This window comes from Gossypium raimondii, chromosome 12, assembly GCF_025698545.1.
Source record: "Gossypium raimondii isolate GPD5lz chromosome 12, ASM2569854v1, whole genome shotgun sequence".
Lineage (NCBI taxonomy): Eukaryota > Viridiplantae > Streptophyta > Magnoliopsida > Malvales > Malvaceae > Gossypium > Gossypium raimondii.
Window position 1 is genome coordinate 2,910,193 of NC_068576.1, and position 17,691 is coordinate 2,927,883.

Below are 17,691 nucleotides of genomic sequence, written 5' to 3' on the forward strand. Positions count from 1 at the left end.
ATATTAGCTTAAAATTTACTTAATTTAGATATGAAATATTAAAAAGATAATTTCCCTAGATTTTATTAATATTATTTATTTTAAACCATTACATTTAAATTTAAGTACACGTATTTACAATTTAATTTGCTTAATTTAGCTTAAACACACCATTGACTTTGAGGACTCGTTAATACTCTTTGTGAAGTTTAGGTGATAATAGTGTAGGGACTTTTGAAGAAAATAATCCCAACATTTTTCATGTTTTATTCTTAGGACAAGTTCTGCTTCAGACATAGACATATAAAATCCAAAACAACAGAAAAAGATGAAAAGAAAATTCTTCTTGGTTCAAGTTTAATTTCACTGACGTCTTAAACATTTTAAAGCGGAAAAGGTTTACTACCTCTTTCGATTTGTTGTTTTTTGTCCCCTTAGTAGAGAGAGCTAGATCGAGAGAGCGAGACACAGACGAGGTCTCTGTTTTTTTATTGATGGGTATTATCTCAAATCTAAGAGGACCAAGGACCCAAGAACATGGGTTGCCCTTATCTGATAGTTTGCCATCTTCCACATCAGTTTCCAACAAGACAAAATGTTCCAATTTGATGCCTTTAGTTGTGGCCCTTGTAGTCATAGCTGAAATTGCGTTTTTGGGTCGTCTTGACATGGCCAAAAATGCTGCCTTTTTCGATTCATGGCCTGAGATGTTCTATAAATACCACTCTTCTGATGGAGCAGAGGTTGCTGGTGTTGAAAAGGTCGATATTGAAACATTGGGTGGCGATCAGAACTTGTTTAAAGAGAGCTGTGAGGATTGGCTTGAAAGAGAAGATGGCGTGATTTATTCAAGGGATTTTGCCAAGGATCCCATCTGGATTTCTGGTGCTGACCAGGTTTCTTCACCATTTCTTCTTCTTCTTCCTTTTTCCCTTTCTTTTTTGAGGTAAAATGATAGGAAGATCAATTGTCTTTTTTTGGTCTTTGCAAGGTCGTTAGATAATTTAGCGTATTGAAACTGCACTTATCTATTTCAAATTGGAACCTTTAGCTTTTAAGATTCTGATTTTTTTTCAAATCGATTTGTCTATGAAATTGTTATTCTTACACTGTTATTTGCACAATTTGACAGAATCATAGGAAATGTATTAACAATATGTATTATAGCTTTTAAGGGAAGATCATCTCTCTGTAGAATTTTTTAAGGTGGTCAAAGGAACATATATAAGTTTATTTTATCTCTCCTCTATTTTTTGTTATATATAACATTAGGAGTTAAAAAATGTTACTGAATGATGCTAGTTCACTCTAAAATGTTCTTATCATTTTGCATATTGATATTCGTGGCTTTGGTGTTATGTAGAAGTTGAACTTTCCTTGATGACTCTGGGGAGTTTAGTTGATCTGGCTAAGTGGTTTTAGGTTTAGTAAATGTTTCCTTGCGTATTACTAACTTCCTCTTCATGGTAATGTAGGAGTGGGAAACTTGTGCTGTGAGTTGTAAGTTTGGGTTTGATCCCAGTAAGAAACCTGATGCTGTCTTTGGTTTGCCTCAACAATCTGGAGTAGCTAGTGTGCTGCGCTCGATGGAATCGGCTTCGTACTATTCAGAGAATAATCTTGCCCAGGCACGACGGTGGGTAAGCACTATCTGTAATGACTTGGTTGCATTTGAAACTAACAAGGATTTTGCCATGAATGTTGTGGGGCTTCTTTTCTGCTCATTAAGCACTTTATTTCTTCCCAATATTCTCTTTAGCAAGCTTTTGCCTGTATTTCCCAGAATCTAAGCTCATAGACGTAGCTACATGTGTCCTTATGTTTTCCATGATATTTAGCATGTACTTCTAATATGTTTATATAATTGTTAACTGTTTGTGAGATTGTATCTAAAAGCATTCAGTAACTTCATTAGCATCTTTTTTGTAATTAAGCTGGCTTCTATTCTGGAAATGTTTGACATAAATGAACTCGACTATTGCCCCTTAAACTGTTGTATGTGTGCCAGTTGTTTCACTGAATAAGTGTCCTGCAGAGCTATGCTTAAAGTGGATTCTGGTTAATGGGGAAGTTTCTGTAATGCTAACAGTTTTTATTTTTCCTTTTCCTTTTGAATTAGGAGGGGTTACGATATTGTAATGACAACTAGCCTTTCATCGGATGTTCCTGTTGGATATTTTTCATGGGCCGAGTATGATATCATGGCACCAGTGATGCCAAAGACTGAGAAGGCCTGTGCAGCTGCTTTCATTTCTAATTGTGGTGCCCGCAACTTTCGTTTGGAAGCACTTGTTGGGCTTGAAAAGGCAAATATCAAGATAGATTCTTATGGTAGTTGCCATAGAAATCACGATGGAAACGGTGAGACAAGTTTTTGTTTTGTTAGGCTTTTTGATATTTAAAGTAATTATATACTGAAATGCACTCTGATATTAAACCGTTAAATGTTGTAGTTTTCTAATTTGTGGTACTTCCTATATGTAAACTACAAGTTATTGATGTCTATGTTTTCTATTACTTAAATATTTCCTGCATTTCTGAGGTTTTCAATTCTCTATACCTGAGGTGGAGCTTTTTATATTTCTTACTCGGGTAAATCAACCTGGAATTTCACAGTGCTCTACTCTTATAATGATAATGGTTTCTTGAAAATAGTGAGAGATCTAGTTTTTTTACCTCCCCAAGTGATACAACTCTAGCCAACTCAGCATTTCTGCTCAGCCATTCTGGTTTCACTTGAACCTTTTTCTCCCTCTATCTCTATTATCATTAGTAATATGCATACATTATACATACTAGACAGTATCCATAGCTATACATGTTAGTTGCTCCAGCTATCAATTTCAGCATGTTATTTCGTCGGTATAAAAAGGATATGGGCCATTTTAGCAAAAGACTGTTTGGGACGAATTGTTTTCCTCAAAATGTGCATCATGTAAAGTAGCTTACAGATATATTTCATGTAAATTTTGCAGTTGACAAAGTTGAAACTCTGAAACGCTATAAGTTTAGCTTGGCTTTTGAGAACTCCAATGAGGAGGATTATGTCACTGAAAAGTTTCTCCAGTCTCTTGTTGCAGGTATGAACATTACTTCAACTCATAGTTTAAACATTATTTTAGGACAAAGGATTTGATAGACAGAAATATTTGTTCCCGGTTCATTTGTTCCTTTTGATTGATGCTACAAAACTCAATTGTGCCCAAATCTCTTGTATGAACCTAAATGACTCCATGGGGAAGTTGTTCTGGTTTTCTAATAAAATCAGCAAATGAATTTTGCCAAAAATTGAAAAACTATTATAACGAATTTCTTGGAGAGTTTTGAGAAGGTTAAAATGTGCTCAAAGTCCCTCTACTGTTTGTGCATTTTGAATTTAGTCCCTACTTATTATTTCAAGAAATTTAATCCATCTAATTTTCGGGTTTAAAAATGCAAGTCCAATTGTTACCATCGTTATTATGTTTTTGTTAAATTCAGCTTCATTATATTTTTTCTACACGGCTACCAAGTGATGAAATGTCAGGCCAGTAAATTTATCAGAAAAATTCTAATGATTTTAATAATTAGACCTGAATTTTAACGATATTAACTTTTGTAGGAACCATACCTGTTGTTGTTGGTGCTCCAAATATTGAAGACTTTGCACCGTCTCCCAGTTCATATTTACATATCAAGGAACTGGAGGATGTTCCATCAATTGCAAAGAAAATGAAGTACCTCGCAGAAAACCCCAATGCTTATAATCAATCACTAAGGTGTTGTTCAATCCCACGAATCAAATATGCTAAATTGCTAATATACCAGAAACCTGTTTCTTATTGTTCAATAATTAAACAGACCCCTCTCCCCTTTTTATGAGATTTTTTGATGGTTTGAGATCTATTTTGGGTTCATAATTTAAAATCTTGTTCACAATGTGATATACATGAATCAGGTGGAAGTACGAAGGACCATCTGATTCTTTCAAGGCCCTCGTGGATATGGCTGCTGTTCATTCATCATGTCGGTTGTGCATTCACTTGGCAACCGTCATCCAAGAGAAAGAAGAAAAGAGCTCCGACTTCAAGAAACGCCCCTGCAAGTGTACCAGAGGTTCAGAAACCGTGTATCATACATATGTAAGAGAGCGAGGAAGGTTTAAGATGGATTCTATTTTCTTGAGGTAGCTGCCTTACACTTTTGCTACTAGTACATTGTTACAACTCGTTTTTATTAATCCTTTTTTTATCTGGACTTGATTTGACATTCTTTAAACATAACAATCAATGGAAAAAGTAGTTGAAACCATGTAAGTGTTGCATTCTTAAGCATGAGCCAATTTGTCAACGTGTGGAAGTTAATTCACTTGTTCCTTCAATTTCAAAACTGGAGGAAGATCCTTATTTCTGACATTGATGAGCAGGTCTGGCAATTTGACTCTCGAGGCCTTGGAGGCGGCAGTGCTTAAGAAGTTTAAGTCTCTGAAACACGTGCCAATTTGGAAGCAGGAGAGGCCCAAAAGCATACGAGGGGGGGATGAACTGAAGGTATACAGAGTATATCCTGTTGGCTTGACACAAAGACAGGCTTTATATACCTTCAAGTTCAAAGGGGATGCTGACCTCAGGAGCCACATTGAAAACAACCCTTGTCCAAAGTTTGAAGTCATATTTGTCTAGATTGAAGGTCACGTTATCTCAACTTTACGAATGGGTGACAAATTCCCCATCTCAGTGCTGTTTGCTGAAAATAGTTCCTGAAAGATCAAGGCAACCTCATGCAGGTGTTAAGAATATCATATATATGTATCATTGATGGGGATGGTTATAATTTTACTGATGGCTCTGTTAGTTTTAGCTCACTTTGCATCTGACCCTTTGAGATTTAGCTTCAGAATTCTTCAAAGCATTAATAAAAAGATTGGATAATTTAGTTTTAATATCGATATGTTCAAGAATCAGTGTGTATAAGTTGTTACTGGGCTCGGGTTTCATAAGGCTCTTTGTGTGTGTGTTATCCTGGTTGTATAGTTAATTGGGCTTTTGGGCTGGTTTGTGCTGTAATCTATCTTGTCTATGTGAGAAGTTTAATGTTTCTTGGATTTAGGATGAGGGAATGTTAAATCGGAACGTGTATTTAATTTTTAAAGTATATACATATATATAGGTATATATAATTTTAAAATATAATTATGATATAAAAATATTTAAGTAGGATATAAGTACAAAACATTATTTAATTTACAAATAATCGGTATCTTATATTCTTATTAATTATGTAAATATAATATCTTTTAACTCTAAAAAGATTACATTGTCTTTAAAACGTATAAAAGGAAAAGACATTGAGCACCATGGATACGGTTACCTAAGTTGTTGAAAGTTTGTTTTTTTGGGGGGTGGGGCAATATACTAAAAGGGTCTTTAAATTACTTCTTTATTTAAAGGAAGCATTTATGTTGTAGTTATGATTTTTAGCCATAATAGCTATTGATTTTAATGTTAGCAAAAATAGTGAATTTCAGGTTCTTTATCTTAATTTTTATGTTGATATGATAGAAATTGTATACACTACACTTTAGCATAAATTTTAAAAGAGTAATTAAAATTTTCAAGAGAATGATCAAGTTTGTTACATAGATAAACACTTTCAAAAAAAAAATTTATATTATTTAAATACAAATTGCTTTAAAAATTCAAAATATTATCCTTTAATATTAAAATTAAGGGCTTTTCACCATTTCAATAGGGATGGATTCTCTCTGTGATAGCAATGGGGAAGGGGATAATCTCCCTGGTAATCCAAGCACTAAGAAGGTTTGCTTCAAGTATTCGGAGTCTAATCCGGATGTTGAGATGGTTGTTGATTTAACGTTGGCACCAACTTTGTCTTGGAAAGATTTGGTTTTGGGGAAAGGTCCCATTAAATCAAAAGGGATGAGTGAAGTTGGCTTTGCTAATGGGAAATTTTCCCTACTTGAAGGTATCCCCGCTATTGAATTCTCGGATAGGGTCCACAAACTCTTAGTCAAGGACATGTCCACTTCTGTGGTTCTTAAGTTGTTGGGGAGGAATATCGACTTTGCGGCTCTGGAGAATAAGGTTTATGGACTATGGAGACCGTCTCAACCTTTTCAATTGATGGACATTGAAAATGGCTATTTCTTAGCCAAGTTCCAAAATTCTGATGATTATGAGATGGTTTTATCACAGGTACCTTGGCTTATCTTCAAGCAGTATCTAACGGTGCAGCCTTGGACAATTGATTTTAATCCAGCGCATCCTTATCCTAGTACTGTTATGGCCTGGATTAGATTTTCAGGACTCTCTAGCTATCTCTACAAAAAGGAGGTTTTGTGGAAATTTGGGGGAATGGTTGAAAAGGTGACCAAATTGGATTTCAATAGGAATAGTGAAACGAGGGGACAATATGTGCGCATGGCAGTTTATGTTAATTTGGAAAAACCATTGTTTTCACAAGTTCTAATAAATGGGATCTTTAGTGTATTGAGTATGAAAGCCTACCAGTGGTGTGCTTCTTGTGTGGGCAATATGGCCATTCTAAGGAAGTTTGTCTGCATGGTTTAATAGCAGTGGGTTCACCAAGAAAGACAGTCCCGATGACTGGAACTTGCCACGTGGTTATTGGTACGACAACTGGAACAGGCGAGTTTGGTCCTTGGATGTTGGTGGAGAGGAAGACTAGGTGTAACCCACGTGAGGATAGAAAATTTGGGAAGTTTGAAAGTGGGGAGAAATCTTCGAGATTGAGATTTCATGCCTTAATTACTCTTGCATAATACTTTTTTATTTTTTATTTTTCATCATATTATTAAATTTATATTTTAAAATAAAAAAATTGAAGTAAAATAATTATATTTTGATAAAAGTTGTGATAATTATTATAGATTTAAAAATATTATAATTTAATTTATAATTATTTATTAAAAAATATTTATGGACATGTACAAACTCTTAGTCAAGGACATGTCCACTTCTGTGGCTCTGCAAAATAAGGTTTATGGACTATGGAGACCGTCTCAACCTTTTCAATTCATGGACATTGAAAATGGCTATTTCTTATCCAAGTTCCAAAATTCTGATGATTATGAGATGGTTTTATCACAGGTATCTTGGCTTATCTTCAAGCAGTATCTAACGGTGCAACCTTAGACAATTGGTTTTAATCCAGCGCATCCTTATCCTAGTATTGTTCTGGCCTGGATTAGATTTCCAAGGCTCTCTAGCTATCTCTACAAAAAGGAGGTTTTATGGAAATTTGGGGGAATGATTGGGAAGGTGACCAAATTGGATTTCAATACAAACAGTGAAACGAGAGGAAGATATGTGCGCATGGCAGTTTATGTTAATTTGGAAAAACCATTGCTTTCACAAGTTCTAATAAATGGGATCTTTAGTGTATTGAGTATGAAAGCCTACCGGTGGTGTGCTTCTTGTGTGGGCGGTATGGCCATTCTAAGAAAGTTTGTCTGCATGGTTTAATAGCAGTGGGTTCACCAAGAAAGACAGTCCCGATGACTGGAACTTGCCACTCAGTTACTGGTACGACGACTGGAACAGGCAGGATTGGCCCTTGGATGTTGGTGGAGAGGATGACTAGGCGTAACCCATGTGAGGATAGAAAATTTGGGAAGTTTGAAAGTGGGGAGAAATCTTCGAGATTGAGATTTCATGCCTTAATTACTCTTGCATAATAATTTTTTTTTAATTTTTCATCATACTATTAAATTTATATTTTAAAATAAAAAGTTGAAGTAAAATAATTATATTTTGATAGAAGTTGTGATAATTATTATATATTTAAAAATGTTATAATTTAATTTATATATTAGGTAAATAAAATTCTTAACATCTTAATTATCACTTAACTAATTAGAGTTAATTATATTAATAAACTATTGTTTTAAATAATATTTCTTTGTATTAATTGTATAAAGTCAAACTATATTATAAGTTGAATATGATAAAATGTTTTAATTATGATTTAGAAAATTTCCAGTATAATATTTAAATTAAAAGTTAATATATTTGAAGTATATTCAATATTTAAATAAAAATTATTTTATATTAATTATTGCAATTAAAATATAATATTTAAAAATTAATTAAATATTAAATACTTACAATTACAAATAACAACGTATGTCATATTAGAAGCTAATTTTAAAAAAAATGTCGCATAGCTTGTTTTTTTAATTAATTCTTAAAAGGTATGTGTAAGATGTTAACCTAGATACTTAATGTTCTAACAATACTAAAGAAAAAAATGAAAATAAATATTTATCCCTTTTTAAAAAAATTATATAACTTAATATTTATTGTGTGAAAATACGGGAGTTGATAGTTTTTTAAGGGTAGTATTTAGTACATTGGTAGTGTATTATTTTTATTTTACAAGCAGCATTAAAAATTAACATGTATTTTTAATATTTTATTATACTTTTATAGAACACTTGTCAACCCCTAACCCTGTTTGTGCGGTTTGAAGACATTAACATTGTACCAAATATTTTTCCTTTCATTAATGTGAAATATTCTTATCTATATAAATGTATGGATAAAATATAAGTTTCTTTTAGAATAATGACTTATTTAGCCCTTAAACTTAAAATATATATATATTTTAGCATTCTATTTAAATTTTTGTCTCTGTTAATTTTAAACTTATATTATTTGTTGAATCACTTCAAAATGAATGAAAAAAAGTTTAACGTTGTATGGAAGAAACATTTTAAAAACATTAGACTTCCAAGAATGTTGGAAGATTTTAGCCTTTTCTCGCGATTATATATATTTTAAAAGTGTATATATATATATACTTCGTTTTCTTTATTATTCGAGTAATCAAGTAGAGATATTTCATTTATAAATACAAAATTAAGAGTTGCTTGAAAAGTGTAATCATATTACGTTAGGGATAAATTTTAAAATTATATATGAATTTTAGTTTAATATGTAATTTTGTACATGTATTTTGATTATTATTTATACATCATTTTATGTTTATATATTACATGCACATATAATTATATTTATCTAATATAAAATAAATTGATGTATTTATTTATTTAAATGTGCATGGTTGAATCAAAATTAAAGTTTCATGTATACATTTGAACCACAATCAAAATTTCATGTTTATAATTGCAGCAAATTAAAATTTATGCAGCAAATTACACATTGAATTAAAATTAATGAATAATTTTGAGTTTTGTCCCTATTACATTATTCTAAGTTTTTTTTTAAAAAAAAGGTTTCTATTTGTGGAGCCAAAAAAAAAAGGCAGTGATCAAGGAAGTTAATCTCATAGCACACCTTGAAGCATGGTGGAGGTTTCGTGATCGTGGCCCTGCACTTCCTCATAGTTCAATTAGATTTTGTTGATCATAATTTGTTTATATAGTAGTTAGGATGTTTATCATTGAACATTAATGGTGTTCAATGATGAGGAGAGAATGAAGAAATGGTAGTCGTGACAAGAGGCCGGTTCACCCATGACAGGAGAAAAGTCGGAGGTAAAGGCTAAGTAAGGAAGGGGAGAGGACTTTGGAAGATTTGGAGAGTGGGTATAGTTCTCTAGTAGAGCATCTTAGGGAGAAGAAGACCATTTGCTCTTTGTGTGTTAGGGTATATATAGGGGGAGGTCCCCTCGTCTGGTAGTACCATGTCACTAGCAATAAGGATAGTGATCGCTCGTGAGGTCAGCCAGGTGGTGTGTTTGTTATATGTTAGTTGTCATCAAGTATAGTACTGTGTGGTTCTGATGTGATATTCCCTTTTTTGAGATAGTACAAGGTTGTTATGCCTCAATGGCCTTTCAGCGGTCCCTATGGACAATTCGTGGTAGTTGGCTGAAAGCGAGTGGCCTCTTTTGTGGGTGGTATGAGGTTGTTAATACAGAATTTCAGTGAGAAAAATCTCGAACACATGAACGAAACACGAACAACAACTAAAACAAAAAAAAAATGAAGCAATAAGACAAGGCTCTAAGGCATGTATCAAGCCAATATCTTCAAGGTTCTATTCGCCCCCACCTATACTCGGTGTGCAAATGAGTTTTAAGCAAATGAACCTTAATGATACAAGAAGCCCGATGACTATTTGCATTTTGCACTAACTAAAAATAGTTCACTAAGCATTGGGTAGAGTATAACAAAAAAAAAATCAATTTCTATAAAGTAATTCTTTATAGAACAATCTAAAAATAGTAGAAGATGGAGGAAAGATAGAAAAAGCTTTTGAGAATTTTTTGGTATGTTTTCCAAATGAAATCCCACTTTTATTTATAGGAATTATCATGTCTCTTCGTAGAGACATAACTTTTAATACATATCTTTTCGAATAATCACATCTTTAAAGAGAAATAATTATTCAAATAATATTTTTATGCTTAATTATTTATCAAAATCAAATGATATGACTTATGATAAATAACCAAAATATATAACTTTTGATTAATTAATTAAAATGTTCCAATAGAAATATATGGGTGGCTGGTTATGAACAAATAACACGATTCATGACCAATTGGATGGCCATTACTAATAAAATAAGACAAAGAGTCATCTATAAATGCCTTCTAAGCACGTATCCAAACTGAGATAAGAGTACAATAAGCATATTTCTAATTAAGGTAGAATTTCTCTTCTTCTTTTTTTCTTTTTATGTTAATAGTATTATAATAAGTGGGTTGTATGTAACGTTGAAGAGCATGAGGGCAATGCTCAAGCTTCAGCTATAATGATGATGGAAGTGAGCTGTCAAGCCTTGATGAAATAATCTTGTCACTGGAAGAAGATCTTAATGACCTATCTTCATCCAATTTCTTAGTGATTATAATTAGCTACTTCTATATTTAGATTGCTTTTTTCTCTTTGTTATTGTATATATTTTAAAAATAAATGTTTTGTGGAACGCTTATTTTATAAAGTAAGGTTTATAAATGATGTAATATGTGTATGATATTGGCTTTTTTGGGGGGGATCAAGTGCATTTGAGCACAAACATAACCCACATGAATATAAATTTTTAGCAATAATTTAGGTATTTTTGGATTTTTTTTACATAGTTATAATTTTATAATTTTAAAATATAAATTACAAATTTTCAAAAATTTCTACAATTCAAAGGTTAAATTAGATATTAACCTTTGAGGTAACGTGCCACGTTATCATTTTGTTAAGAGATAACAACCGTTAATAGACGAGTGATCAAAATGTTATCACCCGATAATGTGGGTGATTATATTGTAACATGTGTTAGTTGGGTGACAAAAATAAAAACTTAGCTTTAATTTAGCGATTGATTTTGTAGTTTACTCGTTTAATGAAAATTTTACTGTCACTTAATTTATGATATCATATTAATATAGATAAGAATTTACAAAATATAAGGGTTTTTTGTTGTTGTTGTTAATTTAATGGTTGGGTTTCTGTTACTTAACTTGCCACCAACATCTATCAAACATTTATTATATTATTACATTATGATACATTCATAATGTGGGGAATAAAATTTATGTATAAAAGATTGACGTTAGAAAAATGTTTTGATTGAAATATTAAAGGTTATAGATATTAGGTTGAAATCTCTACAAAGATTTTGTTATTTTGTAAATTTAAGGTGTTGATAGATGTCAGCCATCTAATGTATAGTATTTATTTTGAGGAAATATATATATATATATATATATATATATATATTGTTGTTGTTATTTTATTTATTAGGTAAAAAAATAGGGCCAGAAAAGAAAATCTTTGTTATTCTTCTCGGATGGAACCACAATGCATTGGAATTTTGTAAAAAGGATCGAATTGTGAGGTTTTGATAGATGCTTTCTCTTTGAAGCTGGTGTTCAATGGAGTCATATATTTGGAGCAGCAATGCCAGGCCTGACGCTTTGCATTTTCTCGTGGCACTTTACTTCGCCCTCAGTTTCCCTGTCGCCAGGTTCTTGCTTGACAAATTCATTTTCCGCGTAAGACCTTTTTTTACTCTTCATCCAATTTTGATTCCTAACGTATTTTCATTGTATCGATTTGCTTTTTTAATTTTATAACATTTCGTTTGACATTTTTTTCTTCTTCTTTTGTTAGTATTATTGTTTGGCATGTATTAAGCTTACCATAGAATAGGACATTGTGTAGTTCAAAAGAAATTCATCATATTCACAGACACACAAATAAAAACAGAGCTCATAATTGTTTGAGATGAGGACGAGCAAAACCAAAATTGTACCAGCTTCACCTATACTCCGATTCCTTTTCTGAAGCAATTTCTATTTTTTTTTCTTTATATATAAAATCTTGCAAATGTACATGGTAAGAAAAAAATGAGCAGCTTCGAATCTTGGACTGGGTTTTAGATTTGTACCAAGGGATAGTGACATCAAATGCTATTGAATTCTTCTTACTTTTGCTAGTTTGTAAAAAACTGAATTTTGGGTCATCCATGAGCATTATGTTGCTTCAAGTATTTTCTAGATGAATTGCTTGAAAGTGGTTTTGCTTTTCATGTGAAGCTGCAAAGGCATTTCAATTCGAAGTGGCAAGTGTAGCGAATGGAAGCCTGGAACAAGCTTTTATTACGTAATAGCCAATAATCATGCATCTGTGTTATGTTGATTGTAATCTTAATATTTGAAACTTCTACCTTCATTAGAAATGATGTGCAGCTTTTTGAAATTCGTGCTTGGAAATGTAAAAGAAAGCGTCGGTTATTGTCGATGAAATTTCTTCTTTTGATGGTTTCATTTCATATGTACTATTACATTCAAGTGCTACTGCAAAATATATAAACTGGGTATATGCAAAACACTTCATATTTTGTTAATACATTTTAAATTTTATTGACGTTCCTTTAGAGGTTATCTGTCTGGTTATTGAGTAATGGATCTGCTCCTTTGAGGATGAATGAGGCTACACAGGTAAAAATTACAAAATGCTCAGAATCTATGTGGAAGCTTACTTACTTTGCTACTGTTGAAACATGGGTCCTCAAAATCACCTACTACGAGCCATGGTTTGGAGACTCAAAAGGGTACTTCAAGGATTGGCCAAACCAAGAGTTGAAGTGAGTAACCTATATTCCTATACTTTTATCCAACTGTTGTTTTTTACAATCTCATTTCTTGTGCTAGCATGCAGTCCTTTTTACCTCTTTACCAGTTTATAAGCGTCTTTGCCATAAACTTTTAGTTCCTCTTCAGTGCCAATGCTCTATGTTTCTGATCTCTAAATTGAAACTGCACGAAAGGCTCTTATCTTGTTTATAATTACTGTAAAAGATAATGGCCGAATCTATTTTTTTTCATTTATTTAGTTTTTGTTTCTGTTTACTTCGCTTGACCTTCCATCTGATATACTATTCTTTAGCCTTCACTACTAGCAGATAAGCCTATGTTCAACTTGTAGTTGTCATCTGTAAACAAGTTTGTTCACTTGTTATATTGTGCTTTGATTTGATCTTTTATTTTGCATTGGAGTTGGTATAAGTGCCCTCATTGTCCTCTTTCAAGTGAATGTATCATCTTATCTCTGAATTATCATGCGAGACAACATCTTGATGGAAAATAGTTTCTTATGGGATATTGTCTACTTTAAAGGAATGAATTTGTTTTATCAGCATTTTATTATGTGTTTTTCCCTTGATGCATACCCCAACAACATATGTTTTGTTTTGTTCTCTTTAAATTTCCCATTTTCTTTAATTGTTTGTCCAGCATTGCAGGAGGACTAGGGCTTGTTATACTTACCAATACCTTAGTTGAAATTTAACTTCTTCCCTCTCTTTTTTTTTACCCCAGGCTTTCCTTAAGCCTTTTCTACATGTGCCAATGTGGGTTCTACATCTATAGCATTTTCGCACTCCTTACTTGGGAGACTCGAAGGAAGGATTTTTCTGTGATGATGTCTCATCATATAATTACTTCTATCCTGATTGGATACTCATATGTTACAAGGTAACTTACCCTTTTCTGTGGAAGGGCACCAAATTCCCTGTTATTGCTGTACAAAAAGAGGCAAATATTCTTGTGGTAATCATTATTGCTTACTTCTTGGCATCTTCTGGTATCTCATCATTGGACCATTTATCTCTAGATTGTAAATCGTTTTTAGCATTCCTTGTGTGTTGTTTATATTTCCATTCTTGAAAATTTTCGTCTATAAGTATGGTCTAAAATTCGTTTGCTTTCTATACACATATATGGTATTCCTTACTTCAATGTGCTACTTTGAGTTTACTTTCAGCAAGCCTCCATTAGCTACAGGCCCCTTATGTTAATTTTTACTCACATGGTTTTAAAAGTTGTAGCATATTGTTGTCCATTGTATCATTCGTAGTTTTTGATGAAAGGTAACCTAGAAGTTTTGCTATCTGATTTTCTAAGAAGATAGCTTATGCCTTCTTTCAAAGTTGTCCTGAGATATGTTAATTTTTTCATCATCCGAGGGTGAAATTTTTTTCACTCTGTTGGTATTGCTATCTTGATTTATAACGTTATTAGCTATGATGTTTACATCATAATTGAGGGAATAACTCTTGTGAGGGAAGAACATAGCCTTAGAGAATTTTAAACATTTTCCTTATAATAGTTGGTTTGATCAATTATATGAACTTTTAGATATCCAGGTGTGAAGAATATTATAATTTGTTTGTTTACAGCTTTTTCCGCATTGGTTCAATTATCCTTGCCCTACATGATGCAAGTGATGTGTTTTTGGAAGCAGCTAAAGTTTTCAAATATTCTGAAAGGGAACATGGTGCTAGTGCATGCTTCGGATTATTTGCCATCTCTTGGCTTGTGCTACGTATAATAATCTTTCCATTTTGGGTCATCAAGAGTTCAAGGTTTGCACTTATGGTAAATAACTTCGCTTCACTACATGATTTGCAGAGTGGCTAATCACTTGTCTACTTTTGTGGTTGGCCTAACAGCTATGATGTTATGGAGTGCTTAAGTCTTTCAGAGTCCTATTCCAAATTCCTGTACTACTTTTTGAATACTATGTTGTTCATGCTACTTGTGTTCCATGTCTACTGGTGGGTTCTCATATGCTCAATGATAATGAGACAATGGCAAAATAGAGGAAAAGTTGGCGAAGACATTAGATCCGGTAAGCATCTCTTATCTCTTGTTTTTAACATTAAGAGATTTTCTGCATCTTTATCTTCTTTTTTTCTCAAAAATTTTAAAAGCATCTCTTTCCCGCTTTCATTTATCATCGAAATTTGGTAAAGCTTCTCTCCCCTAAACATAAGTCATAGTAGGAAATGGAGAAGTGCAGGGCAGATGCATGAAAGTGTTGGAATTCAAAACTCTCAGTGACGAGATAGAGTTTTGAGCAAAGAAATATTGATGATTTGGTACTCCATAAAATTGAATATTGATTTTCGAAAGTACTCCTACTTTACTAGATGCATGTGGTCACATCGTTTATGTGTTGATAAATAAGAAAACCAGAAAGACTAATTGTTAGTTCCCCTCTAATTTCAAGCTCAAGAAACGTGGTTTAATTTCTTGTTCATTATGATAAGAGAATTATTAATATCATGCATACAATAGTTTGATCACTTGATTTTGCGTCCGTTCTTGTCAACTTGTCCACCCAAAGATGTAGAGTTGATGTCAGACCAGGAAAGCAAGAAAAACTTTTTATATTAGTCTTAAAATGTTTAGGCATGTAGAAATTAGAACCCTGGGTATTGACTTGCTTCTATTTGTTTGAATGCAGATTCGGAGGATGATGGTGACTAAACTGAACACGTCATAAAAAAAATTGTTGATGGTGGCGATGTTAAGCGAGGAGGAGATTTGTTGTTGTAGGTTTGTTTCTGCACTCAATTGGTAATTACTATTGATTTCAAGTTTTGCAGGATTCATATCCCTGGTACAAATGAGGGAAGTAGGATGGATGATTTCTATTCTTGGTTATCTAAATATTCATTCCAATTTGTAAAATGGAATTGAATGGCATTAGATAGTGTATTTCTTTTGCTATTCATTTTCATCCTAGTCTAACTTATCACAAAAATTGAAGTTTATGTTACTCGGACCTTGATATTGGTGCTAGACGCAAGTAGATTCCAGATTTTTCCATGCATATGGAAGGTTATATTTTTTGGAAAAACCAATTAAGAAAACAGCAAAAATTTTAAAGTTTTTTTAAATCGAGACTGGACAACAATAAGTTTAACTGAAACTATACATGTGTTTTGTAGAATGCAGACTTAAGTTGATCCCGACTTTCTCTACTATTCTGGTAACACGAATTATCTCAGGTGTAGACTTTTTATGTATTGGGTCAATTAATGTGTTATCTAGACTTTTATCCAATACTTATAATTTATCTAACCTAATATTTATTTTTTACTAGCCAAAATATTATTTATTTAATCAATTAATTATTTAATTAAATAATTTTTTCCATCCAATTCTAATTTTATTAAATTCATAACAATTTTATCGTAATAGAACCTATGAGAAAATATATTTAATTTCCTTATTCAACAAATTCATAATGACTTAATTAATCTAATTCCATTTTGAATTTTAATTCTTTAATCATAATTAATTAATTAATAATTTGAAGAACTTAAATTTATTTTCAACTCATCTTTTGTACTTGGCGAGAAAATACATTCATTGTGGATGGTGATATACACGATCTATTTCTCTTAGTTTATCGTATTCATTCATTTCGTACTTGTTGGTTTTACATGCAATTCGTTTCTGGTTATCTCGAGCTAGTGGAAGGGCCGATTAAACATATACAATTAGGGCTTAAATAATTATAATATTATTAAGTCACGAAGTTATTCCACTAAAGTATTGTGACTGAACTCTTCCTTATTATATATCATTACAAAAGCTACTTATAAAGTGCTCGTTCAATGACCTTGTTATAAGTGTGTTACCCTCATATGATATCCTTAAGCTCTTTAAGATAAATATTTTCTCTCAATATTATGTTATTTTATCTCACGATAACCATTACATCTTCCATCACGAAAAGTCAATTACTATCAAATAGTAATTAAACAATTTATCACAAAGATATATGATCTATGACCATGTTTACTTTTCATCTATCATGTAATGACGATAAAAGGATATCATTTACACTTTAACTAGCTATGAATTCCCATTGTATTGGAATGATGCTACATACTATAGGTAAAATTATTTAGTCATAGTGAATAAGTTGAGTTGTGAAATATGGAATATATTTTTTGGAAATTTTACTAGAGGTAAAATCGTCATAATTTTATTGGGGTAAAATTTATATGAGAAAATTATTTAGTTGGAAAATAATATTTATTTTGAAAAATAGAAAAATATGTATTGGGTTGGATTAAATTATAAAGTGTTGGGTTAAAAGTCTAAAAAATACATATAATTGGGCATAATGCAATGAGAGGCACGAATCTCCATCAAATACATATGAGAGGAAACACACCCTATTAGACCCTCTCCCTCTCCTAGTTGGACTATGAAACTGATTTTTTATTTGAAATAAACTTCTACAATTCAATAATGGTTCTACCTTATCTCCTTATAAATAGATGGCACCGGTAGAGCTATTTACACAATTTGAAGATATTGTTACTCTGTCGAAAATAGAGAGAATTTATTCTCAATTATTATATATATTTTTTCGAAATAACAATTCTGTCGGTTTCTGTTTTGAAGAGAGAATTTTTGTTTTCA

At 32.1% G+C, this 17,691-nt stretch overlaps 2 protein-coding genes across 2 annotated transcripts; both read left to right on the forward strand.

The window, feature by feature from the left end:
* The first annotated feature begins 282 nt into the window (after nucleotides 1-282).
* LOC105762819 (glycoprotein 3-alpha-L-fucosyltransferase A) lies at nucleotides 283-4,900 on the forward strand. The gene is made up of 7 exons (XM_012580741.2): nucleotides 283-875; nucleotides 1,455-1,615; nucleotides 2,099-2,340; nucleotides 2,955-3,059; nucleotides 3,581-3,737; nucleotides 3,917-4,144; nucleotides 4,385-4,900. Exons 1-7 carry the CDS (start codon nucleotides 474-476, stop codon nucleotides 4,638-4,640), a joined length of 1,551 nt encoding a protein of 516 aa, XP_012436195.1. The 5' UTR covers nucleotides 283-473; the 3' UTR covers nucleotides 4,641-4,900.
* Nucleotides 4,901-11,736: 6,836 nt separating this feature from the next.
* LOC105762820 (ceramide synthase LOH2) lies at nucleotides 11,737-16,065 on the forward strand. The gene is made up of 6 exons (XM_012580742.2): nucleotides 11,737-11,958; nucleotides 12,844-13,052; nucleotides 13,786-13,941; nucleotides 14,646-14,831; nucleotides 14,919-15,097; nucleotides 15,716-16,065. Exons 1-6 carry the CDS (start codon nucleotides 11,839-11,841, stop codon nucleotides 15,736-15,738), a joined length of 873 nt encoding a protein of 290 aa, XP_012436196.1. The 5' UTR covers nucleotides 11,737-11,838; the 3' UTR covers nucleotides 15,739-16,065.
* The last annotated feature ends 1,626 nt before the right edge of the window (nucleotides 16,066-17,691 follow it).